Here is a 26,186-nt window from a genome sequence, read left to right as displayed (position 1 = left end):
AACAATATACACATTACATATGTGTAACGGTCACGTCCACACACACACAGGGGGAAGGGTAGTGACCACTGCGCTCCACCCTCACCCCTGGCCCTGCCTACTTGCCTCACGAGTCCTGATGACAGGGGACAACTGGACGGCAGTCCCTAACTTAGGATATGTGCAGGGAAGACAGACAAGACAAAATACGGAACATGAACGGACCGGGTCAGAACCAAGAGAGCTACGCAGTACAACGGATAAAGCAAAGAATGGTCAGGAGAAGCCGGGGTCAAATACCAGGAGAGTAGCGAAGTACAAGAGGAGTCCTAAGAGAGTAGTCAGGTGGGAGCCGAGGTCACAATACCAGGATGTATGCGCAGTACAGGAGGAGCAGGCAGAGGATCGTCAGGGAACAGGATCAGGTAAATATTCAGTAGTCCAACAAATAGCCAGGAACCTAGAAATTAACAGGCAACCTGTAGCCAGCAGGCTGCCTGTATTTATAGTGGGGAGTGAGGGTCATGTGACGTGGCCAGCGTCACATGACCGACAGACCAACCAGTCGAGCACCGAGTGATCAGCTCGGCGCTCAAGGCAGACTAGGAGCAGGGAGCCACCCAGCTAGTAAAGCCGCCCTGGGAATGAGGTCAAACACAGAACCTCATTCCAAAAGCTAAGCAACAGTTCTGCGGGCAATGGGGGACCGAGTGCACCTTCGGAACCCCGTGACAATATGCATATATACATTTCACTCATATACACGTACATATTTAATTAGGCACTAACACATGTGACCACATTATGCATTCATTTGCACATTATGTACACATATACACACTATGCATGTATTTACACAGTACGCATATATATATATATATATATATATATACACTGCTCAAAAAAATAAAGGGAACACTTAAACAACACAATGTAACTCCAAGTCAATCACACTTCTGTGAAATCAAACTATCCACTTAGGAAGCAACACTGAGTGACAATCAATTTCACATGCTGTTGTGCAAATGGGATAGACAACAGGTGGAAATTATAGGCAATTAGCAAGACACCCCCAATAAAGGAGTGGTTCTGCAGGTGAATATGTTCAATCAAAGTCCCTTTTAGTGACCCTCGGGATATTTATATAATTGTAGCAATGGTCTATTGAGACCTGAAATCCCTGTAGGGGTCACTAACAAATGTTAAAATTTTTGTCTTTATTATTTAATGGACAAAACACACTATGAAGAAAAAACAATTCACTTTAAAATTATCAGTGTAACAGCGTATACGCGGGGTTGTGTGATTACAAGACCTTCATAAGACCTTCCTTTATACTCCACAGGTCCCGCCCATCTGTCAAAGCCATCTCCGATGGCCAAACACAATCACTTCCTCCGTCCAGGCCTCCGCATGCCGGCCACGTCACTCCGCCGACGAACATCCTGTGGGCCTTCCTCTGCCGCCTCGTCATCTATACTATCTGGTACATGCGGCATGTATTATGAATGGGAGGACATTTGCGATTAACCTGGGTGGGTTCAACTGCAAGATGTCTCCGCCCCCATTGTTGATAAACAGTGTTTCTTCATTCTTCATTAGATTTAGGTCCACTTTATTCTCCCTAGCTGTATAAGTCCATCCTGGTTTGATGTTATTATATGTTAGTTGTCTATACACAAAGGAAGATTTGAGGTCAGTCCCGATGTGGAAGAAATTTATAAACATAGTTCAGTTGGTTTATTATCCTGATATGTCGAAATTGCTTGATATTATCTTTGGTATTAGTTTTGTCAATGTGTGGCATATATCACTACTCAATACTATCCCATAGTAGGGATTTATTATCCCAATATGAGAGTTGGCAGTATGTGATACGTCCACCATACTTTATGCCACCATGCTTTGTACTGATGTGAAAGTTGGTAGTGTGCGATACGTCCACCATACTTAATACCACCATGCTTGTACCATGAATTGGTATATATCGCACAGTGGGAATCAGTCACACAGATTTTATGTAGTTATTATTTACTTACTATTTTTTATTTCTATTATTTATTTATTAATTAATATTTGTAATTATTATTTATCAAGAATATCAAGATATGTTACCATCCACCATGCTCTATATTTTGCTGATGACACCACTGAACTCGGTTTCTTCACCATAGGATAGACAAAATGACAATCAACTATATCTATGGAGGGAGGTGGAATGAAGGGAAGGGGGGGGGGATTAGAAGTAGGGTAGTCTTCATCATCCTATGGTATTGCGGATAGGAGGGAGGAGGATTAATTTGGCTATCCTAAAGTTATATTTTGCGGCGGTAATTCTCTGTAGTCCAACTTAGGTCTATATTGTTGTTTCCTATAGTTATATTATTTTAATGTGCAGAATTATCTGTATCATTTCTCATACTTGTCACTATTGCGCTATATGGCATTTAAATAAAGGCCGTATATGAGAATCCCTCATTTAAGCCACTTGGACTCAAGGTCTGTAGTCGGTGTATCCATCTGGCCTCTTCCTGCAGGAGTTTAGTATCTAAATTACCCCTCCTTGGTCCCAAAGTTTTTTTCACAAGTCCCCAAAATTTGAGGACCTTAAGATTTCCACCATGTGTATAGGTTATATGTCTGTACAGTGACGTGTCTTTGCCCGTATTTATGGCACTGATGTGACCAGAGATTCTACGCCTCAATTCCTGTGTGGTTTTGCCCACATATAATTTGGGACAATTACATGAGGCGATGTAAATAATACCACTGCTCCGACAGTTAAAGAACTCTCTGATCACATAGTCACGTCCGTCCATAGGGTTTCTAAATTTTTTTACCTTGGGTAAGTATTTGCAGAAGGTACACCCTCCACAGGGAAATGAGCCAGTGATGCTGGATTTTAACCAGTTCGTATTTATCATTTCTCTTTCAGGCAGGAAACTGTGGACAAGCTTGTCCCTAAGGTTTGGTCCTCTCCTGTATGTGACACTGGGATACGATGGCAGAACAGCTCTCAGTTGGTCATCACTGGTAAGTACCTTCCAGTGTTTCTTTAGTATCTTCATCACCTGTTGATTTCCACAGTCAAAAGTCCCTATGCACCTAATCCTTTTGTCTTTTCCTTTTTGATTCAAATTGGCTTCATAATTCGGAGATATTAATTCATCCCTATTTGTCCCCTTGACACGGTTGTAGGCCTTTTTAAGGCATTTGCTTGGGTAGCCCCTGCTCCTAAATCGTTTATAGAGCTCATCAGCCTCTTTCTTAAAAGTCTCTTCCGTGGTGCAGTTCCTTCTGGCCCTTAAGTACTGCCCCACTGGTATTCCTCTTTTCAATGCCACTGGATGCCAACTCGTCCAGTGGAGAAGACTATTGGTCGAGGTAGGTTTTCGAAATATTTCTGTTAGGATCTGCCCATCCGTGTTCTTCTGGATCAGGAGGTCAAGAAAGCATATCTGATTGGGATGAATTTCCGAGGTAAAGTGCATACCTATTTCATTCTGATTTAGACAATCAACAAAGGTGACGAACTCATCTTCCCCCCCCTCCCAGAATAACAAAACATCGTCGATGAATCGACCCCAAAATAAAATGTGACTTGTGAATTGTGCCATATTGTCCGTGAAGACAATGGTGTCTTCCCACCACCCTAAAAACAAATTTGCAAAAGTTGGTGCACATGGGGTCCCCATCGCGGTACCTTTCATCTGCTGATAGAAGGCACCGTTGCAGAGGAAATAATTGTGAGTTAAAATAAATCTTAATAATGATAAAATGAATAAACTGTGCTCGTGAAAATTGGTGCTCTTAGTGTCCAAAAAGTACTTAGTGGCCTGGATGCCCAGCTCATGATCTATATTGCTATAGAGAGCTTCCACATCCAAGCTTGCCAGGAATGTAGATGAGGATAGAGAAATTCCCCTGATTCTTGTTAGTACATCTGTTGTATCTTTGATGTACGAGGGGAGAGACGACACAAATGGCCTCAATATCTCATCTACATACTCACTGGCAGGTTGGCTTAGAAAATCATTGCCCGAAACTATCGGGCGTCCGGGTATCGGATGCTTCCTCTTATGCACTTTTGGCAGTACATAGAAGGTAGGGATTGTGGGGCTTTTGTTGTATAGAAAATCCAATTCATCTTTAGATATAAGATTGTTTCTTCTAGCTGTTCCCAAGATATCTTTAAGATCTTCCAGATATCTCTTAGTTAGATTTTCTTGTAGGATCTGATATACTTCTTTATCCCTCAGCAGTCTATTCACCATACCCTCATAGTCATCCCTGTCCAGGATAACTATGTTGCCCCCCTTATCACTGGGTTTCACTATTATATCTTTGTTGGCTCCCAATTCATCCAAGGACACAAGTTCTTCCTTGGTTAAATTCCCAGGGGTGGTTTCCCTGTTTATTCTTACTTTATTTATGTCCTGGGATACCAACTGTACAAAGGTGTCAATCTTTTGAAACTGTGAGAAGGGGGGAGTCCACTTGGACCTTGGTTTGAGACCTGTTAGTGGAGGTGTGATTTCTACACTAAAGCCCTCACTTTCCAACTGTAGGCTCTCCAAAATATCCAACGCTACTTGTTCTTTTTGGATAAGTTTTCCAGTCTCATTATTTGTACTGGAAAATTGCTTGTGCAGTGCCAATTTACGTGCAAAAAGGTTAATGTCTTTTATCCAGCCGAATTTGTCAAAATTCGGTACTGGCGTGAAAGTTAGTCCCTTAATTAGTAAGGTGACTTGTGTTTCTGTGAGAGACTGTGATGAGAGGTTTATAATTTGGGTGGATTCAATATTTCCACTTGGGACTATTTTGTGTTGTACCCCCACTTGTCCCTGTCCCTCAATTGGACATTGCTCTGCCCTAAAAAAAGGGGGGCTATGGGTGGTGTACCAAACAAATTTGGTTGTCCTGGTACTATGGGGCCTTGATTTTGTGATGCCACCACATTTGTACCACTCATGTTTACAAGTGTGGGTGCTACTGATGTTGTTTCCAGAGGGATCGTTGTAACGGAAGATGTTTTTGGCCTTACTGAGACCACTTGGTCCTGTTCTGAACTCCCGTATTTACATTGGGAAATGCAAAACCACCCAAAAAGGAAGATACCCCACTTGCTTGGGGTTGAGTACATTCTGGAGTATTGGTTTTGGGATTACCAGTTTTTTTCTGGTTTCTGAATCTGCTGTATCGCACCTTTCTTTTTGTTCCCCCCCTATTTCTGGGGTCTTGATTATTTATGCTTTCGGTGCCTGATGTATCAGATTTAGAATAGTCAGTGTATCGAGTACTTCTAGTTGGGTAGCTCTGCCTGTTTTTCCAATTATAGACACGGTTGGTATCGAAATCCAATCTGTCCCGGATGTATTTACGGTGTTTCCTTTCTTTTATTTCCTCTTTTAGAGTTTCCAGATTTTTTTGCAATTTTGATTCCTGATTTTTGAAATCCGGATGTTGCCCGAAGGTGAGTATCTCTTTGACCTCCTGATTTAGTTGCTCTACTGTACGTTCGAAGCTTTGTTTTTCATACTCCACCATAAACCTCATAAGCTTCAATGAGCTCTCTGTCTGAATTTCCTCCCACCCTTTGATATATTCGGGGTCTTCAGTATGGATGTTCGGTCTTAGGGTGCTTCTTAGGCCTCTATATACTATTTTCTGATTCAGATAGGTCTCAAGACTAGCAATTTCCCACCAGGATCGGTAATATTGTTTATAGGTTTTGCTAAGATTTCTAAAACCTGTGATAATATCTGTACTATTCAAAGGAATCGCCTGTTGTGAAAATACCTGTGTGGCCTCCACGCTAAATATATCCTTGCTTATACCCTGGGCCAGGAATCCTGCCATAGCGCAACTCTTGACATGGAATTAATTTTCCAAAAATTTAGGGCTCTATTATATCGGGGGGTAACCCCTATGTGCTGAATATGTTCAATCAAAGTCCCTTTTAGTGACCCTCGGGATATTTGTATAATTGTAGCAATGGTCTATTGAGACCTGAAATCCCTGTAGGGGTCACTAACAAATGTTAAAAATTTTGTCTTTATTATTTAATGGACAAAACACACTATGAAGAAAAAACAATTCACTTTAAAATTATCAGTGTAACAGCGTATACCAATTCATGGTACAAGCATGGTGGTATTAAGTATGGTGGACGTATCGCACACTACCAACTTTCACATCACTACAAAGCATGGTGGCATAAAGTATGGTGGACGTATCACATACTGCCAACTCTCATATTGGGATAATAAATCCCTACTATGGGATAGTATTGAGTAGTGATATATGCCACACATTGACAAAACTAATACCAAAGATAATATCAAGCAATTTCGACATATCAGGATAATAAACCAACTGAACTATGTTTATAATTTCTTCCACATCGGGACTGACCTCAAATCTTCCTTTGTGTATAGACAACTAACATATAATAACATCAAACCAGGATGGACTTATACAGCTAGGGAGAATAAAGTGGACCTAAATCTAATGAAGAATGAAGAAACACTGTTTATCAACAATGGGGGCGGAGACATCTTGCAGTTGAACCCACCCAGGTTAATCGCAAATGTCCTCCCATTCATAATACATGCCGCACGTACCAGATAGTATAGATGACGAGGCGGCAGAGGAAGGCGCACAGGATGTGCGTCGGCGGAGTGACGTGGCCGGCATGCGGAGGCCTGGACGGAGGAAGTGATTGTGGTTGGCCATCGGAGATGGCTTTGACAGATGGGCGGGACCTGTGGAGTATAAAGGAAGGTCTTATGAAGCGCGCCCGCTCATATACCCCGCATCCCCTGACGAAGCCACAATCAGTGGCGAAACATGTCGGGAGGGGTGGTATAGAGCGGCACATTTTTTAGCACAGTGTACAGCGTAAGAGAATTGTTACTAGCATGCAGCGGCAATCAGCCGAGCAGATAAGGAGAGTGTGACAGCATAGGAATTCGACCACAGTGAATATTGAAGCCTCTATGACACAGCAATAGAGCAATAGAGGAAGGAGCGCAGTTTGAAATCAGTGCTAGAAAGGAGTCAAACAGTGGCTAGGGAGACTGGTGACATTGTGTTAGCCCTGCGGCTGAGAGAAACAGCCACCCAATATAGGGGACTAGCAATCATGCTAGCTGCTCGGTAACCCTGATCTAGGGACCAGATAGCAGTGAACATTGGCAGGAGAGACATACTCACCAGTGCCCCTGCAGTTGATCCACTGTCAGTAATTTGAATCAGTAACTGCCAGTGGCAATACCATCCCATACCTTTTAGGGGGGAGGAGATATACCCTATCAAGGGATCCCATCCAATATACTGTGTATGCTATCACACCTTGCAATTGTAATCACACAACCCCGCGTATATGCTGTTACACTGATAATTTTAAAGTGAATTGTTTTTTCTTCATAGTGTGTTTTGTCCATTAAATAATAAAGACAAAAATTTTAACATTTGTTAGTGACCCCTACAGGGATTTCAGTTCTGCAGGTGGTAACCACAGACCACTTCTCAGTTCCTATGCTTCCTGGCTGATGTTTTGGTCACTTTTGAATGCTGGCGGTGCTTTCACTCTAGTGTTAGCATGAGATGGAGTCTACAACCCACACAAGTGGCTCAGGTAGTGCAGCTTATCCAGGATGGCACATCAATGCGAGCTGTGGCAAGAAGGTTTGCTGTGTCTGTCAGCGTAGTGTCCAGAGCATGGAGGCGCTACCAGGAGACAGGCCAGTACATCAGGAGATGTGGAGGAGGCCGTAGGAGGGCAACACCCCAGCAGCAGGACCGCTACCTCCGCCTTTGTGCAAGGAGGAACAGGAGGAGCACTGCCAGAGCCCTGCAAAATGACCTCCAGCAGGCCACAAATGTGCATGTGTCTGCTCAAACGGTCAGAAACAGACTCCATGAGGGTGATATGAGGGCCAGACGTCCACAGGTGGGGGTTGTGCTTACAGCCCAACACCGTACAGGACGTTTGGCATTTGGCAGAGAACACCAAGATTGGCAAATTCGCCACTGGCGCCCTGTGCTCTTCACAGATGAAAGCAGGTTCACACTGAGCACATGTGACAGATGTGACAGAGTCTGGAGACGCCGTGGAGAACATTCTGCTGCCTGCAACATCCTCCAGCATGACCGGTTTGGCATTGGGTCAGTAATGGTGTGGGGTGGCATTTCTTTGGAGGGCCGCACAGCCCTCCATGTGCTCGCCAGAGGTAGCCTGACTGCCATTAGGTACCGAGATGAGATCCTCAGACCCCTTGTGAGACCATATGCTGGTGCGGTTGGCCCTGGGTTCCTCCTAATGCAAGACAATGCTAGACCTCATGTGGCTGGAGTGTGTCAGCAGTTCCTGCAAGACGAAGGCATTGATGCTATGGACTGGCCCGCCTGTTCCCCAGACCTGAATCCAATTGAGCACATCTGGGCCATCATGTCTCGCTCTATCCACCACAGACTGTCCAGGAGTTGGCAGATGCTTTAGTCCAGGTCTGGGAGGAGATCCCTCAGGAGACCAACCACCACCTCATAAGGAGCATACACAGGCGTTGTAGGGAGGTCATACAGGCACGTGGAGGCCACACACACTACTGAGCCTCATTTTGACTTGTTTTAAGGACATTACATCAAAGTTGGATCAGCCTGTAGTGTGTTTTTCCACTTTAATTTTGAGTGTGACTCCAAATCCAGACCTTCATGGGTTAAAAAAATTTGATTTCCATTTTTTTATTTTTGTGTGATTTTGTTGTCAGCACATTCAACTATGTAAAGAACAAAGTATTTCAGAAAAATATTTAATTAATTCAGACCTAGGATGTGTTATTTTTGTGTTCCCTTTATTTTTTTGAGCAGTGTATATATATTCACATATACACACTATATGCCTGCATGTACACATTATGTACATATTATACATGCATGTGCACAGTATATACATAAATGTGTACAAAAATCTATACACCTAACACATACATATAAACATAATGGATGCATATAAACTATACACATATATATATGCACAGTTCTGTTATTTTTCTTGCCTGTAACCTGACATATTTTACAGAAGTATCAAGGAGTTGGAATAGATAGGTGAGGTATGTCTATGACCAGATCTATATTTCATATTTACAGTATCTTGATGTAACATGTATTTCATCGGGAACTTGGGCTATTTATTTATTGGACTTTTTGTTTTATTATGGTACTTTTTTCTGTTTTTGTTTTTACCCTACTCTCCCATGCTGCGGATTGTGTCTGGCCTATTCTCGCCTTTTTTGCCAGATCAGGCAGCCGAATCTCCGTGCCGCCGATGTGAAAGTAGCTTTAGCCACGTCTTGTTTTTAGGCTGATAATCTATACTTTAAAACAGTATAATCTTTAGCCACCCTACAGCCAGAGATAGAGCCTTTAGAAACAGAGCCAGGAGTAAGATCTGCAAGTAATACATGCAGATCTCATTCCAAACTGGTTTCTAAAGTTTCTGTTTCTGCCTTTATGGTGTCTAGCATTGTGACCTGGTATTGTTTTAAAGACTAGATTGTGACCAGACATATTTCTAGCTGCTATACAGCCTGAGATACAGCAGGTTAAAGCAGCCAGCCAGTGGGGGACTTGCCGATAGGCTGCAGGAAGAAGAGAGAGCTATAGATCCTCCTCTCCCTTTGTAACTACTGTATATGACCCCCCCTCCTCCCATGAATCAGCATATATGCTCTCTGTTTGTCAAATATGGGGGTCATTTTTTTTCCAAAAAATGAGTGAAAAGATGATCGTTTGCCAGGGTTTCCAACCAGAATTTTTCTTTTTTTCTGGACAACTTATCCAAAAATCATGGACATCCAACCTTTTTTACAGACAAATTGGAAAACCATAAAGCTCAATATACTGATAAGAACTCATTACCAGCATTTACTGTAAGCTGTAAAATAATCTAGTCAAGTACGAGCTTCAAAAAAAATCACGAACACATCTATTTTTTTCATGGACACAGGAAAAAACGTGCCTATTTTTACGGACTGCCCAGACATTTCTGGACAGTTATAAACCCTAAGACCCCTTTCACATGGGCGAGTATTCCGCACGGATGCGATGCGTGAGTTGAACGCATTGTACCCGCACTGAATCCTGACCCATTCATTTCTATGGGGCTGTGCACACGAGCAGTGATTTTCACGCATCACTTGTGCGTTGCGTGAAAATCGCAGGCCCCATAGAAATAAATGGGGTTGCGTGAAAATCGCAAGCATCCGCAAGCAAGTGCGGATGCGGTGCGATTTTCACGCATGGTTGCTAGGTGACGATCGGGATGGGGACCCGATCATTATTATTTCCCCTTATAACATGGTTATAAGGGAAAATAATAGCATTCTGAATACAGAATGCATAGTACAATAGGGCTGGAGGGGTTAAAAAAAATAAATAAATAAATATTTAACTCACCTTAATCCACTTGTTAGCGCAGCCCGGCATCTCTTCTGTCTTCATCTGTGAGCAATAGGACCTTTGATGACGTCACTACGCTCATCACATGATCCATCACCGTGGTGATGGATCATGTGATGGACCATGTGATGAACGCAGTGACATCATCAAAGGTCCTACTGCTCACAGATAAAGACAGAAGAGAAGCCGGGCTGCGCGAACAAGTGGATTAAGGTGAGTTCAATTATTTATTTATTTATTTTTAACCCCTCCAGCCCTATTGTACTATGCATTCTGTATTCAGAATGCTAATATTTTCCCTTATAACCATATAAGGGGAAATAATACAATCTACTGTCGTGGCCAAAAGTTTTGAGAATTACATAAATATTGGAAATTGGAAAAGTTGCTGCTTAAGTTTTTATAATAGCAATTTGCATATACTCCATAATGTTATGAAGAGTGATCAGATGAATTGCATAGTCCTTCTTTGCCATGAAAATTAACTTAATCCCAAAAAAACCTTTCTACTGCATTTCATTGCTGTCATTAAAGGACCTGCTGAGATCATTTCAGTAATCGTCTTGTTAACTCAGGTGAGAATGTTGACGAGCACAAGGCTGGAGATCATTATGTCAGGCTGATTGGGTTAAAATGGCAGACTTGACATGTTAAAAGGAGGGTGATGCTTGAAATCATTGTTCTTCCATTGTTAACCATGGTGACCTGCAAAGAAACGCGTGCAGCCATCATTGCGTTGCATAAAAATGGCTTCACAGGCAAGGATATTGTGGCTACTAAGATTGCACCTCAATCAACAATTTATAGGATCATCAAGAACTTCAAGAAAAGAGGTTCGATTCTTGTTAAAGAGGCTTCAGGGCGTCCAAGAAAGTCCAGCAAGCGCCAGGATGGTTTCCTAAAGAGGATTCAGCTGCGGGATCGGAGTGCCACCAGTGCAGAGCTTGCTCAGGAATGGCAGCAGGCAGGTGTGAGCGCATCTGCACGCACAGTGAGGCGAAGACTTTTGGAAGATGGCCTGGTGTCAAGAAGGGCAGCAAAGAAGCCACTTCTCTCAAAAAAAAACATCAGGGACAGATTGATCTTCTGCAGAAAGTTTGGTGAATGGACTGCTGAGGACTGGGGAAACGTCATATTCTCCGATGAAGCCTCTTTCCGATTGTTTGGGGCATCTGGAAAAAGGCTTGTCCGGAGAAGAAAAGGTGAGCGCTACTATCAGTCCTGTGTCATGCCAAAAGTAAAGCATCCTGAGACCATTCATGTGTGGGGTTGCTTCTCATCCAAGGGAGTGGGCTCACTCACAATTTTGCCCAAATACACAGCCATGAATAAAGAATGGTACCAAAACACCCTCCAACAGCAACTTCTTCCAACAATCCAACAACAGTTTGGTGAAGAACAATGCATTTTCCAGCATGATGGAGCACCGTGCCATAAGGCAAAAGTGATAACTAAGTGGCTCGGGGACCAAAACGTTGACATTTTGGGTCCATGGCCTGGAAACTCCCCAGATCTTAATCCCCTTGAGAACTTGTGGTCAATCCTCAAGAGGCGGGTGGACAAACAAAAACCCACTAATTCTGACAAACTCCAAGAAGTGATTATGAAAGAATAGGTTGCTATCAGTCAGGAATTGGCCCAGAAGTTGATTGAGAGCATGCCCAGTCTAATTGCAGAGGTCCTGAAAAAGAAGGGCCAACACTGCAAATACTGACTCTTTGCATAAATGTCATGTAATTGTCGATAAAAGCCTTTGAAACGTATGAAGTGCGTGTAATTATATTTCACTACATCACAGAAACAACTGAAACAAAGATCTAAAAGCAGTTTAGCAGCAAACTTTGTGAAAACTAATATTTGTGTCATTCTCAAAACTTTTGGCCACGACTGTACACTACAACTAACCCAAACCTGAACTTCTGTGAAGAAGTTCGGGTCTGGGTACCACAGTCGGTTTTTTATCACGCGCGTGCAAAACACATTGCACCCGCGTGATAAAAACTGAACATCGGAACGCAATCGCAGTCAAAACTGACTGCAATTGCGTTCCTACTCGTGCGGGTTTGCCGCAATGCACCGAAACGCATCCGGACCTAATCCGGACACGCCCGTGTAAAAGAGGCCTAACTCTTGCTCATCTAATCACATCTCTGCAATATTCATTAGGCCATTTATTCAAGCCACAACCCAGATGATTACCAGTGTCCAGATCACTACAAAAAAAAAATCAAACCAAAAACTTGTACCACACACATACAAACATGAATAAAGTTTTATACACATTTTACACTGTCTCTATCCTGTCCTTTTTACCATGAATTGTGCTATTTTTGAACAACAGTAGTAAAACGTAAAAAACAACAACACATATTTGGAATCGCCGTAATTATATTGACCCAAACATATTATTTACACTGTGGTAAGCAGGGAGGGGAGAAATCCATTCAAAAGTTTGCAGGGGCCCGAGCCTTTTTTTAGTTACACTTCTGGGATTAATAAATTTATTTTTACATTTCTGACAAGCAGTTAATCTTCATCTAATAAGACACAAAATTTCAAACCTACTACTAGTCAAGCGATCACTGCGATTAATACAGAAAACAACAGTGTCACTTTCTTCATTATACATAGAACTAGTGTTTTTTACCACTCTTTGGTGATAAGCTATACCAGTGCAGCCTTATTTTTGATTACAGCAAACAAAATACTGAAATCATGATGCACCAACTGTACTGTATCAACTTATTTAGTTATTTTACAGAAGTGTTAATATAGAATTTACAATATTATATGTAGCATACAGTTTACAGAAATCACTGAATTGTTAGATATGCTGTAGTAAAGAAATAACTAAATTAAAGATCCTGAATATTTCAGCTGAAAAGAAAAACAATTCTTGTGGTCGTTGTATGAGGAAATGACTAACATTTTGATAATCTTAGTCACCATGAAGCAGCTTATGTTTAATACATTTCTTTTGTTGGTCATTTTATTTTTAGACCTCCCTCATTACAAGCACAAAGATGGCCACACATGTGGGGTCACTGGCCATCATATGTATAACATTCAGAGAGAATGAGTAGGTGGAAGAGACAGAAAGATAAGTTAACCAAACATGGAATTGCAAGCTTTGTGTTTGTAGAAGAATCTTGCTAAATAATAAAGTCCTGTGATTACAGCAGCATCAGCACATATCCAAGTAGTGTTTAGAAGTGCACTAACAGGTGAAAAATATGGGAGGGCTAGCAGGCTCCTAAAACAGTGTAATCACCAGTGTAAAATGTAACCTTTACTGATGATAATTGAAAATCAACCAATTTGTGCCCTTAAAAAGCAAATAACAATGAGGCTGGGCAGGACAAGGAAAGGAAAATCGCCTCACCCTCACACTTGCCATATCAAACTATAGGCTCTGCCTAGCAAAAAGGTTCAAGTGTCCCACTGTATGCCTGTAAAGTAGAAATGCCTTGCCTATGGTGCACAGAAAACCATTTTCAAAGAAATAGAAAATTTCTCAGGATTAAAGGACCAGAAACATGTCTCAGGATTAGAGGACCAGAAACATGTTTCAGGTTAAGAGGACCAGAAACATGTCTCAGGATTAGAGGACCAGAGGACCAGGTATAGGTATGATTCTGGGGACCTACCCTGCATAGCTTAATGCTTGCTTTGAAACTAATTTTAGATGTGACAGACTCCCTTTGAAAAAGCAATACTACAGGCATTGCCACATGTCATACTTTTGGATTGTAATACAGAAGCAGATTTGAAGCACAGAATATATGGAGAAGTTATGTAACATTGTCTTCCCTTTGGATTTAACTTCTAAAATCCAGGTCATAACCCTTTTTCTCCTTTGTACTCTTTTATTTGTTTATTTTAGTGTACATGTGGGCTGTCATTTTATATACACTGCGCCCCAATTATCAAATAGATGCACCAGAAAAGTAATGAGCATTAAATAAATGTCACGTGATGCACGTCATATTTATAAAAGACAAGTTCCATATTTAAAGGGGTTTTCTGGAACCCAGCGGGTCAAGCAAATCCACCTTAATAATATCCTTACCGTAACAAAATTGCGTGGATCAGCCTCTGGGAATTCAGCTTCTACTGATGTCACACCCTTTACCTGGTTTCCATCTTGGTCTATGGTCAGGATGTCATTTTCACTGTGGACAGAGCCCAAACTATTCCGTTCCCTGGGAGATACGTAGATGAGATGGATTCAGGAGTTTGGTTGACTTGACCATGTCTGTGCAGAAAGTTTACATGCAGGAACCAGAAATCCAGTGAAGACAACCCGGAAACCACAGAAACTGAATGGAGTTTTTTATTTCCATATTAACCTCCATAACTTTATTCCAAAACCTAAAAAAATGTATCCTTCTCTTGGATCCGTTCATGTTTTGTTAAAAAATATATAGTAATGCAATACAGAATGTAACACTGTGTATGGTAAAGTACTGGAGGAGGTGAAAATCTCACCCAGAATGCTCAGATGGATGAGATAAAAGAATACAGGAAAGCTTGGAGGTTTCAGCAAAGTGTAGTTTGCTGAGGCACTTTTCTTTACAGTGTTTTATGGGCTTGGATTTTTATGGAATGGCGGGTAGGTTTGTAGAGGAACCTGCCATTCCCTCTAACTCCAGTACAACATTTTCCCCTAGCCTCAAATAATCCCAGGTATGTATGTATAAACTGAGTTGCACTTTTAAACTGCTAAATCCCATGAAATCTGCCATCACTGACCCTCTCCCACATGGACCTGTGACAAGGGTTAAAAAACAACAGTTAATAAAGGTTAAGAAGCTCAAAAGCAGAGGATTATCATCAGTGAGATCCAAAAATATTGTCAAAAATTATTTAAAAAAAAATAGCACTTGTGATCCACTTTATAGAGATTTGGCATTTATGTCATGACATAATATATCCTAAGATTCCCACTTAAATCTCTACAGTTTGCTCCTTTTTTCCCCACTGTATTTTCCTAACCACTAGCTTCATAGTAAACTGTACAATAAATGTTTCCCTGGCAGCAGGTCATGAACCTAGACTCCTGATTCTGTGCCTCATTCGTAGGATTTATTTGTGGATTAATTTGTATCTCTATAAGTTATTCGCAGCATATAGTAAACCTCTCTAATGTTCCCACCTAGAACACTGAGCAGTTCTTCACTTCATGCTTTTCGCTCTATACATAAAAGGAGCAGTGAAAGTGCCGTTCTCATCAGCCAAATTCCTGCAGAGCAAATCTTTTGTCTGCATGTCTACAATATGTTGAAAGTCTGGGATCAGCAGTGTTGGATACAGGGGATTGTGTCTACCAAGCAGAAATGCTAAACCTTCTATAGTTGCTGTTTTGTTCCATGAGGCTCGCGATATCAGCCTCTGTCTGAACTGTCATATATATTGGAGTGTCCAATTTTTCTGCCTGTCACATTTGTTGGCTCCTTCGTTGGTTTGGACACTGTCCAGTGCAAAGATGTCTCAGTATTCTGGAAAAGTAAGTAAACGGGCTTAATTCAGCGACATACACACACATATGGTATATATATATTTTTTATTTGATATGATATTTGATATCATTAATGCTAAGCAATGAGCCTTAATACTAAGTAGTACTACTAATACTACTACTACCACTACATTAGTAGCCAGTTGGTATAATGATCTAGTATGTTTGTCGGCATGAAGCCAATACACACACATTATAATCAGATATCCAAAGATTCATGTTTGTGTAAGTTTATTTGCCATCTTGCACTTTCATAGAGGGGCTCTCTACTAGAGGGGTCGTCTGAAATAATAGTCATTTTTCCCTCATCACTGATATACATAGAAGCATTTATCATACCCAGTACCTATAGTCTATAAACTATTAATTTTAATTTTTTTTATTTTATCATAAATTGCACTTTCACCTAAGTGGCTACTTAGACAGCCACCTACTCTACCCACCCGACCCTGAAGGCATCATACATTTAATAATACAATCTCAATTTCATGCTCATAATTTAAGGTATAATTTCATTAAATACTATCAAGGTGGAAAATCAATGGTGCACTATCCCATTGTAAGCATTCCTAGTCCTAAAGATTTTTGTATCTATAGGTACATCGGATACCAATAGAAACATTTCCCTCTGAACAGGCAATGTTTGATTTTTCCATTATTTTTATATGACATGGGGAAAACTTTCATTCAGTACTCCTGTTTCTGAAATATGTTTTCCCTAAAGCAAGTATTCAAGCCTGGATATACTTATTAGTATTAATGTCAGCACTGTGAGAGGTAACCGTACTGCCAGGAAAAAAAAGTTTCTGGGTCAACGAGAATATGCAATGCTACTGTGAAATCTGAAATTAATGTCCTAGAGGTAAAAAAAACACCATATTTTTATTGCGCAGTGAAGATGCCCAAAATACCACTTTTGTCTAGTTTCAGAAGGGCGTATAATATTGCACCCATATTTAATAGTCCATGTTATTGACCTGACACTCATTCCTCCCTGGTTTTACTTATCTACGCTTGCTTCCATAGAACAGCAGAGAATCCAACAAATCGTTTATTTGACTTTATTACAAGTTTTAATATACTAGGCTGGATGGAAGCTGCACATAGAGGGACAATCCTCTGCTTCTGTATTTGCATCTGATTAGTGATATGTAAGCAGTAGTCTTCTTAATGAAGAATCCTATACCTCTACATATAATAAAATCATTGGGGCAGAATTACTAATCAGGACTTATATTTAGACAGTGTAAACTTAAGGTGTTGTGTATTAAGATGCACCTGTTATGGACCAACCATCTCCCAAGCAATGGATTTGGCTATGGGTTACACCTAAGGGCGTTATCCTAACGGCTCCTTGGTAGTTACACTTTTAATCCCTATACAGGGATCTGCAGGGAATGCACCAGGCTGCTACCTTCTAGAGTAGTCCCCGTGTGGGATGTCAGAGACACTGCTGCTGGGCACCAAGGGAATAGGTGAACTTGTAGACAATAACAGACCAAAGTCAGGACAGGCAGAGTTCTTGCAAGTTCGTGAAACAGTCCAAAGGTAAGCACAGGGTCAGAATCTGGGAATCAGGCAGAAGTCGGTATGCTGGTATATAAACAGATTATAGCACCTATGCTGGATCAGGCAAACTAGAAATACCTATTGCTCAAGCACCTCTCTTTAAAATACCCACAGAAGTCCAGCCATTGGCTGGCGCAGATTGTGTACAGCTGTGCTGGCCCTTTGAAGGCCAGTAAGCGCATGCCCAATAGGATACAGAAAGAGGCCTAGCAGTCCGGCTGCATGATGCAGTGTGCGGCACAGGAGTTTGGTGGCCGTCCCCACTGCTAGAGGGCAGAAGATGGCCAACAGGACTCGGCTGAAGCTAGAGGAGTGATTTAAAGTCTGTGCCTTATCCAGATAGTGGGGCAGCAGCAAGCATGGAGTGCCACCATGATGGCAACCTTTTGCTTTCATTATTTTGGAGTGTCTGTCATGGGTTGCAGTTGTTTTTTGGCAACAAATTAGCAAAATGTTGCACACCTTTGTTAGATTTGTCACACGAATCATCTATGTACTGTCATTCACTGGGTCTACCTGTGATCTGTGCAGGCTCTTTGGCCTGCGCAGTTCATAGCATGTAGCCTATGGACAGAGAGACAGCTGACAGCTGGACATACCTTAGCCGTTTCAGGACAGCCACGGAAATCCAGGACTGTCCCAGATCCGGGACAGTTGGGAGATATGGAGACAGGGAGCGGGAGGACTGGCTGCTACTAGAGAGAGAGGGCGGGAGGACTGGCTGCTACTAGAGACAGTGGATGGAAGGACTGGCTGCTACGAGACGCAGGGGGCAGGAGGACTGGCTGCTACCAGAGAGTGCCCCAATGAGAATACCCAAAAAACCTATAAATACATCCACACTATTGGTAACAGTTTAAATACTTCCCCCATGTCCTGGGCATTCACTGTACTTTACTGCTGTGAGACACCAACAAAATGGTGCTGCACAGTGGTATTGAAAAGACCTGCTCCCGCTCTTTTTGTACACCATCACAAGGGGAAGGGAGGTGTGAAGTCACCAGTGAGGAGAGGGGCCAGGCCAATTTTTCAGCAACCAGATTATAGGTAGCTTGAATTCACCACTTTTTTTTTTAATGTTAGCTCCCTCTTCTGGTCAACAGTGGGAAATATGAAAAATAATTAAATTTTTCATATCTCCCTACAAGTGAAAAAAAAATAAAAAATGTCCAAAAATATTTAAAAAAATGACAAAAATATTTCACCTTGAAAAAAATGTTTTTTAAGTACACCTGCAATTTTTTTTATTTATTTATTTTACATAAAGTCACAATGATAAATCTGCTCAAAATGTAGCCCATCCCCCCAAAAAATCTGAGTGCCTCATAGTAAATGTAAATGGCACAGCATGGAGCAAACCACCCAATAAATGGGCAGACTGGGAACTTAAAGTGGCCCTGGAAAAAATACTAAAAGTGGCTCCATTTTGTATTCGGGTCTAAATTGATGGAAGGCAGGGCCAACACAAGTAGGCCAGCAATATCATATTGTGTCACATTATACCATCCCAACAGAGCCAAATACCACAGTCCATCATAAAATACTGTCGGTACAAGTGCAAAATACATCCCCATAAAATTTCCACTGGCCGGCCATGACGAGGGCTCACTTGGCCCCCTGGGCGTCCGCCCACCGGGTAATTTCCCTGTAAGGTCTATGGCCAATCTGCCCCTGCTGTCCACACATAAGATGCTGTGCAAAAACAAGGACTGAAGTACAGTCAAGAGAACTATGACAGAAATGCACATCCCACAATTACCAATGAATAATTTTTTTTTTATTAGACAACACTAACACATAGACATGTTAAAAATTGTATACAATAGAATTTTGTGTTGCTGAAAAATAAAACCAACACCTAAACAGAGTCCACTAATGTCCAAAGATAAGGACATGAAATATATAACCCAGCTACATCAATAACCATATATATGAATACATATAAACCTTACATCAAAATATAATGTGGCATCAAAGAAATAAGGATAGGACCAGATCTGGTCAGAATGTAAAAGCCATGACCTGTAGAAGAGCTGGTAAAGTGGACCTGTGAGACATGAAGAAAGACGCCCCACGCATATCGCCTGAATGAACGTATCCAAATAACTATATTAATCATATTCACCTGTAAACAAGCGACATCATGTGTGTGAGTACCCGGCGTCCCAGGGTCGAATCGCACATGGGCAAGATGGCCGGACAACAGGAAGTATCTAAAACATGTGACCGGAAGAAGATGGTCGCAATGGAACGCAAAAATGCGTTCCACCGGCGGAATGCAAGCCGGAAGTGTATAGTCCGCTCAAACAGAGTGCAACTATATGAATTAAGAAACCTACAGCTACATGTGTATACCCAGGTCATGGAAATACACACAACCATTTAATTATCCCAAAATCTTTGAATTTATTGAATACAATAAATAAAAGACATACAGTGGAGTCTGCATGATTCAGTGGATTAAAAACATACACAAAGGGGGACGAATGGGAGGGGACTAGTAATACATAGAAGAGCACAAAATACAATAAACATGATTTGAATCAAAATACATTCAAGGTAATTTACAGTAATATCTATTAATGAAAAAAGACTTAAATCTCCCAAAAGAATAGTGATAACGGCTTCCAATCAATTAAAGTGCATAGTGGTGCCGAACAGCAACAGTGCCAAGGGGATGAAGAGTATCAAAAAGCTCCTCTGAAATTCATAAAAATTATCTAGTAGCAAAAAAAACCCATCCCAGTGTCCCCCACTTACCCAACGCGTTTCGCCAGATGGCTTCGTCCGCTGTGTGATGTCCGCTGTGGCCCCCCATTGATTTTGGCGCCTTGTATTATAATAAGGAGTATTGGAACAATGAGGAGGAGACTGAGTCTTTCTCAGTGGGCATCTCCTTTTCCCTGGCTGTAGCGCTATCTAATCGCAGCGCAGAGCGTCACAGCCAGGGAGAAGGAGACGCCCATTGAGAAACCCTGGCCTTTCCTCCTCCCTGTTCCGATGCTAGTAAGCATGCTGAGCGGGGAAAATACCAGAAGGTACAGCGGGCGAACTGAGCGGCGCCCAGGAATAATGGTAAGCACTATAAGATCCTTGCTTTATGCCCTACCTAACGTGCGACTTATCTTATAAAGCCTGGACCCATGAAAGGTCCGCTTTAAATCCATGTTGGCATGGTTCATTCGCTTACCTTACAAGGTGCAGTACTATAGAAGGGGCAAGTTCTAGTCTGTTCACTTTCCTTCCTTTCCTCTGATCCCACTCAGCATGCATTACTGAAAAAGAAGACCTATGGTCGTTCATCCCTTTGAATGATGGGAGTAAATTTCATAATTTTTTTTTTACTGGCTTCATGCTCAAAATTAAAATTCTTTGTACCATTGACAATATCAGTTGTGACTGAAATAGCTTTTTAATATCTTGATGATAGTCGTCCCATGGGTCATGAAGAAATACACAGACACACAAATCAAAGTAATGACTAAATTACTAATAATGACTATTTTCTGAGACGTTCTGTCTTCCTAAATGTTGCAATATTCCTCCCAATGTCATGGAAGTTTCCAACATGAGCTCATGAGCAGTGATGGAAGTAGACATTAGTAATACATTATCATTGCTTTAAGAGCTGAGTATATAAGTCGATACATATTTGGATTTGGGTGATTTCTTGGGTACACCCTGCAGGGACATTAAACACTTTTATTTGACAGAAGCATCTGCAAGTTATTTTCTACAAAACATCTTCTTTGTTCGCAGCTTCACTTTAGATACCAATCACATATATCACATTTCCACAAGACGAGGAGTCAGTGCCATCTTCTACGCTCTTGGCTGTACATGTAAGGAGGTTTTCTCTTTTCTTGTTTTAGATCATTTTCTATGAGGGAAAAGGTTTCACAGGAAGGAAACTGGAGGTCTTCGGAGACTGTGATAACTTTCAAGACAGGGGATTCATGAATCGTGTCAATTCCATCCGTGTAGAAAGTGGAGCCTGGATCTGTTATGATCACCCTGACTTTAAAGGGCAGCAGTACATTCTGGAACATGGAGAATATCCAGACTTCCATCGCTGGAATGGGCACAATGATCACATGGGATCCAGCAGACCAGTCAAAATGGTTTGTTGCCTTTCATACTTTTGCTTTGTATCTACGTTTTACTTTTCCTATATCCTGCCCATGGTTCTTATCCATAAGATACATCTTCAGTCCATATAGAAAAAAGTTTAAAAGTTAGAATCTCCGATAATCATATAAGTGAACTTTTAACCATACAGTGAATGAGCCCAGTCCACCACAGATAGAGCTGCTCTGGCTCATAGAGAAGATTACAAAGTGAGGAACTCCTTCTATGATGTCTATGGTGTCACAATAGGGCATAAGAAAAAGATTTATCTTGATAAGACAATCACTTTACGTGTGTTCGGAAACTAGAAATACTTATATAACATACAGCAAACCAGGACCTTTCATTTTCTCATAGAAGTGCTCCTGCACAGTACATAATTGACACCAGGGCAAGAACACCTTGCTTTACTGCTCATGTGTCAGAGGGAAAAGAAAACAGTGCAGATGCAGAATGTCAGCAGGCTTGTAGTCCTATTCCCTGACCACAGGGAGACCAATCAAACCAGATTTGACTGGATTATGGGTGGACAGCTGGACAGCAAAGAAGTTGCTTATTTTTGCTAGTAAAATTTTCATTTTTGCTAGTAAAATGTAAAATAATAACCCACCACCCTTCCCGAAACTGAAGGTGGTGAGAAGTGCTTTCCCTGAGGTGCTGAAGTGGTCTCACAATGCATCATGGATGGCACACCATTGGCTGAATTTAACATTCACCCATTTCATATGTACACTATGATAACCCACTGAATTATAATTTATATATTTTATAAAAAAAATCACATGGTGGCTATGCTCTTGACCATCCTGGTGTTGTTGGCAGAGTCTCCAGACTCTTTTGTCTACTAAACCCTTGTGTAATGTTAGCTATGAAAGAAACATGAAAGGAAGATCCTGTGGCCATGAAATATTCAGCTTGGTGGGGCATCAAGAGTTTTATGTTTTGAAGAACCCACAATAAGTTGTACTATTTGACTAACTCTAAGTAGTTGTAACTACATTTGCTACATTGACAAAAAGCTCTTCTGTATATGCATAAATCACACTTTTCTGCATTTTTTCTAGCATGGAGAACATTACAGACTGGAACTGTTTGAGGGATGTAACTTCACTGGTCAATGCATGGAGTTTTGTGAAGATTGTCCTTTTCTCCAAGGGCACGGCTGGAACAAGAACTGTGTGAATGCCATGAAGGTCTATGGTGATGGAGCGTGAGTATGGCATTGAGAGAAACACTATGTAAACAGCTTAGTCTATTCCCCGTAAAATCTTAGAAACATAAATAACACTGGGCTAGAACAAATCTATAGGACCTGCAAATACAACGTATCTAACTCAACAGGCTATGTATTCACTATGTATATATATATATATATATATATATATATATAGACTGTGTAAGATCAGGGCAGCACTCCTTGTAACAAAAAGATGGGTGCCAGCGGTGTGAACACCTTACCAAGGTGTATAGTATAGAACAAGAAAGGACACCGCAGCACATCCGTAGGTGAAAAATAGTGGATCTTTATTCGCAAGGGTGAATAAAGATCCACTATTTTTCACCTACGGATGTGCTGCGGTGTCCTTTCTTGTTCTATATATATATATATATATATATATATATATATATATATATATATTATATACCAATAGCAATATGTATGGCAAGAACTTATAGGGCTGTTGCCAATGGCAACCCTACACAGGGATTCTACTGTTTATTGAGCTGTGCTGTCCCTGAAAATAGCTCCCCCTAGTGGTGAATGCACACAGCATAAAATGTATCAGCCCAGCGGAAAACAAACAGATTCACAAAGACTGGTGCTTCATAAGCAATGAAGCCAGTTATTCTAGTTGCCAAAATTTAGAGTCTGGAAGAATTTTGTATCCTAAGATGAAGAAAATGGGCTTCTACCTCATTGGGTTATTTGCCTTCTTCTGGATCAACAGTGCAGATTAACAGGCTAAACTGAATGAATGTCTTCTTCCAGTTTTACACAGTATTGCTGCACACAATTGTTAGGAAGGAAGCTCTCCTCCCCAACTATCGCCTGCTTGTTCAGTGGAGGTGAAGCGCAACATTTACATGCTGCGATCACCTCCACAGTATAGAGAGGAGCGATGGGTACTGCTACCACTCATCCTCATACAACTGCATTGTTTCTTATAAGTAGACTGCTGAATAGACAGCATGGTCTGCCCAGAAACAATAATTTAGGTGTTCACATGAACTAATGTTTCTTCCAAAGAACAACATTTTTCGCTCATTCATTAGGTGATCTGGGGCACCTTTAGACTGGTAGATTATCTGGAACGTGTCCCTGATAATTTTCCTGACAATTGGACCGTGTAACCTGTCTTATGTAAGTTACTTTTTCCATGTAAATAAATTTTATGAATGTGTGTTCAGTATCTACTTTTTAAAAATTTTAGCTGGGTACTGTATGAAGAACCCAACTACCGTGGACGTATGTACATCGTGGAGAGAGGAGACTACCGCACGTTCAACGAATGGCAGGCCCAGAGTGCGAACATCCAGTCCATCAGACGGGTGGTGAACTACTTCTAAGTGCTGAATTTTAACCTCGGTGAAAGGGACAATCAAACTCTCAATAACATTTACCTCTCCTTTGTGAAACATGCTCAATAAATTCGTAAATTGTGTGCGTCATCTTCATGGTTTTTACTTTGAATAATCGTTCTCTGTAAGACATATCTCGAGCAGACTGCACTGACACTGCTGTGTAATATTTGCACATTTTCAGGAATGTCTTTTCGATTCAGAAATGTGTCACAAGCACAGATTATAAATTTCAGTTTTCACATTAAGTCGTCAGACATGGGTCATGAGCTTAATGCTAGCAAATCAGTCCACATTACTGCAAATTTTTATCTTGCAAAACTAAATTACAACAAATGTTTAACATTATGACTGCGGATCTGCAGTTCAGGTTCAGCTGCTTGAGAAGCAGATGATGGAATCATTAAGCTACGTTCACAGGGCAAAATGCTCATGCTGATTTATCAAAACCTGATCAGAAGTGCAATCCGTCTGAAATTTGGTCGTTTTTTGAGACGATTTTCTCATTTGTCTTGTTATTTTGGCGCATATTTGATACGTGTTTGAATTTTATAGAATTGTATTTTAGTTGGGTATTTTATGTGCTTGAACATTTTAGCGCTTTTCTATTGACCTTAGGCCTCTATCACGACCGTGTGTCCCCCATGGCCGTATTGGGGCCTGCATAAGGCCGGTCCGCAATACACGGGGCACTGGCCGTGTGCATTCCGCTGTATAAATGGGGTCCGCGATCCGTCCGTTCCGCAAAAAGATAGAACAAGTTCTATCTTTTTACGGAACAGAACCACGGAATGGAAGCACTACGGAGTGCTTCGGTGGGGTTCCGTTCCGTTCTGCAAAAAGATAGAACATGTTCTATCTTTTTGCGGAACGGACGGATCACGATCCGCAGCACGGCCACGGGGGACACACGTTCGTGTGAAAGAGGCCTTAATGGGATATGTAGCAATGCATAATTAAATATACTTCCAAAAAGTGACCTGCCACTTCTGGCACTTTAAATCAGCTGTGTAAAAATACGCGCCTGTGTGTATGCATGTATTTAACTTTGAAAACTTTCTATAACTGGATATAATTCTTACCGAGTGCACTGCCAAAATCCCAGTACCGGCAGGATAATAAAAAAGTTAATATAATATTTGAACGCAGGAAGGCTCTCAAGGTATGAACTGTATAAAATTTACTAGAAATATATAAAAATGGATATCAATATAAACAAAATATATTCTATTATAAAAGATATATCAAATTCTAGAATGTGATCCAGTCTAATACTGGTGCGGGCCCTGCAGCGATGTGGCAATCCACTCTAATGTAATTATGAACATATCCACCTCGGCATAACAATAATAAAAGTAAGCGGTGTTGTGGTATGTCTAATTAAATGTCCAGATATTAAGTATCTTTATACCATAAAGTAATCCAACTATATAGCAGTAAGTCTGAGTTAGTTCATGACCCTAAGGGGGTATGCTTAAGTTTAAAGTATAAATCTTCAAAACTGTATAAAGTTAGTATTATTACCAGCAACTGTAGGTAGATAGATAGTTAATGGTTGCAGACATGCTGACTGTGTGCCTTGTCCCCCCCCCACCTCGGACTGGTGGGGTGTGCTGTGTCTTGCACTTCACCGATTGTGGAACATACTGGGTCTTGTAGTTCCACGGATGCCAAATGTACCACAGCCGTAGATGTTGGTTGTAGGCATTCTCGACATCCCGAGACTCACAAAAACGTGCATGATGTACACTGCATGTGTACTGGACTTTGTGAGGCATGTTGTGTCTTGCAGTTCCACAGGTCCTTGGCTGGTGAAGTTTACTGGATCTTATAATTCCACAAAGGTCAAATTACAGCGCTGCAGTAGGAAGGTTGATGGATGTAATAATATATTATTTTATTCCAAATTTTAATTTTCATTTATTACACCCCACTTTGGATTGCCATA

At 41.1% G+C, this 26,186-nt stretch overlaps 1 protein-coding gene and 1 long non-coding RNA gene across 3 annotated transcripts in view; one reads left to right on the top strand and one right to left on the bottom strand.

Annotated features, from left to right (window-relative positions):
* The window catches only part of LOC121002680, a 173,721-nt gene extending 152,926 nt beyond the window's left edge, over positions 1-20,795 (bottom strand). The window contains exon 1 of the long non-coding RNA XR_005779308.1: positions 20,721-20,795. This is a non-coding gene — a long non-coding RNA (uncharacterized LOC121002680). The remainder of the gene's footprint in view (positions 1-20,720) is intronic.
* CRYGN (crystallin gamma N) lies at positions 15,623-24,294 on the top strand. Of its 2 annotated transcripts, none has more exons than XM_040434111.1 (4): positions 15,623-15,949; positions 21,403-21,651; positions 22,723-22,868; positions 24,091-24,294. In XM_040434111.1, the coding sequence occupies exons 1-4, from the start codon at positions 15,929-15,931 to the stop codon at positions 24,224-24,226; spliced, it is 552 nt and encodes a 183-aa protein (XP_040290045.1). In that variant the 5' UTR covers positions 15,623-15,928; the 3' UTR covers positions 24,227-24,294. The 2 variants fall into 2 exon arrangements, with proteins under 2 accessions (XP_040290045.1, XP_040290046.1); XM_040434112.1 differs by lacking the exon at positions 15,623-15,949 and adding an exon at positions 15,961-15,991.
* The last annotated feature ends 1,892 nt before the right edge of the window (positions 24,295-26,186 follow it).

Source organism: Bufo bufo, chromosome 5, assembly GCF_905171765.1.
Source record: "Bufo bufo chromosome 5, aBufBuf1.1, whole genome shotgun sequence".
NCBI lineage: Eukaryota > Metazoa > Chordata > Amphibia > Anura > Bufonidae > Bufo > Bufo bufo.
The sequence above is the reverse complement of the archived record's forward strand: the minus strand, read 5'-3'. Positions and strand labels throughout refer to the sequence as shown.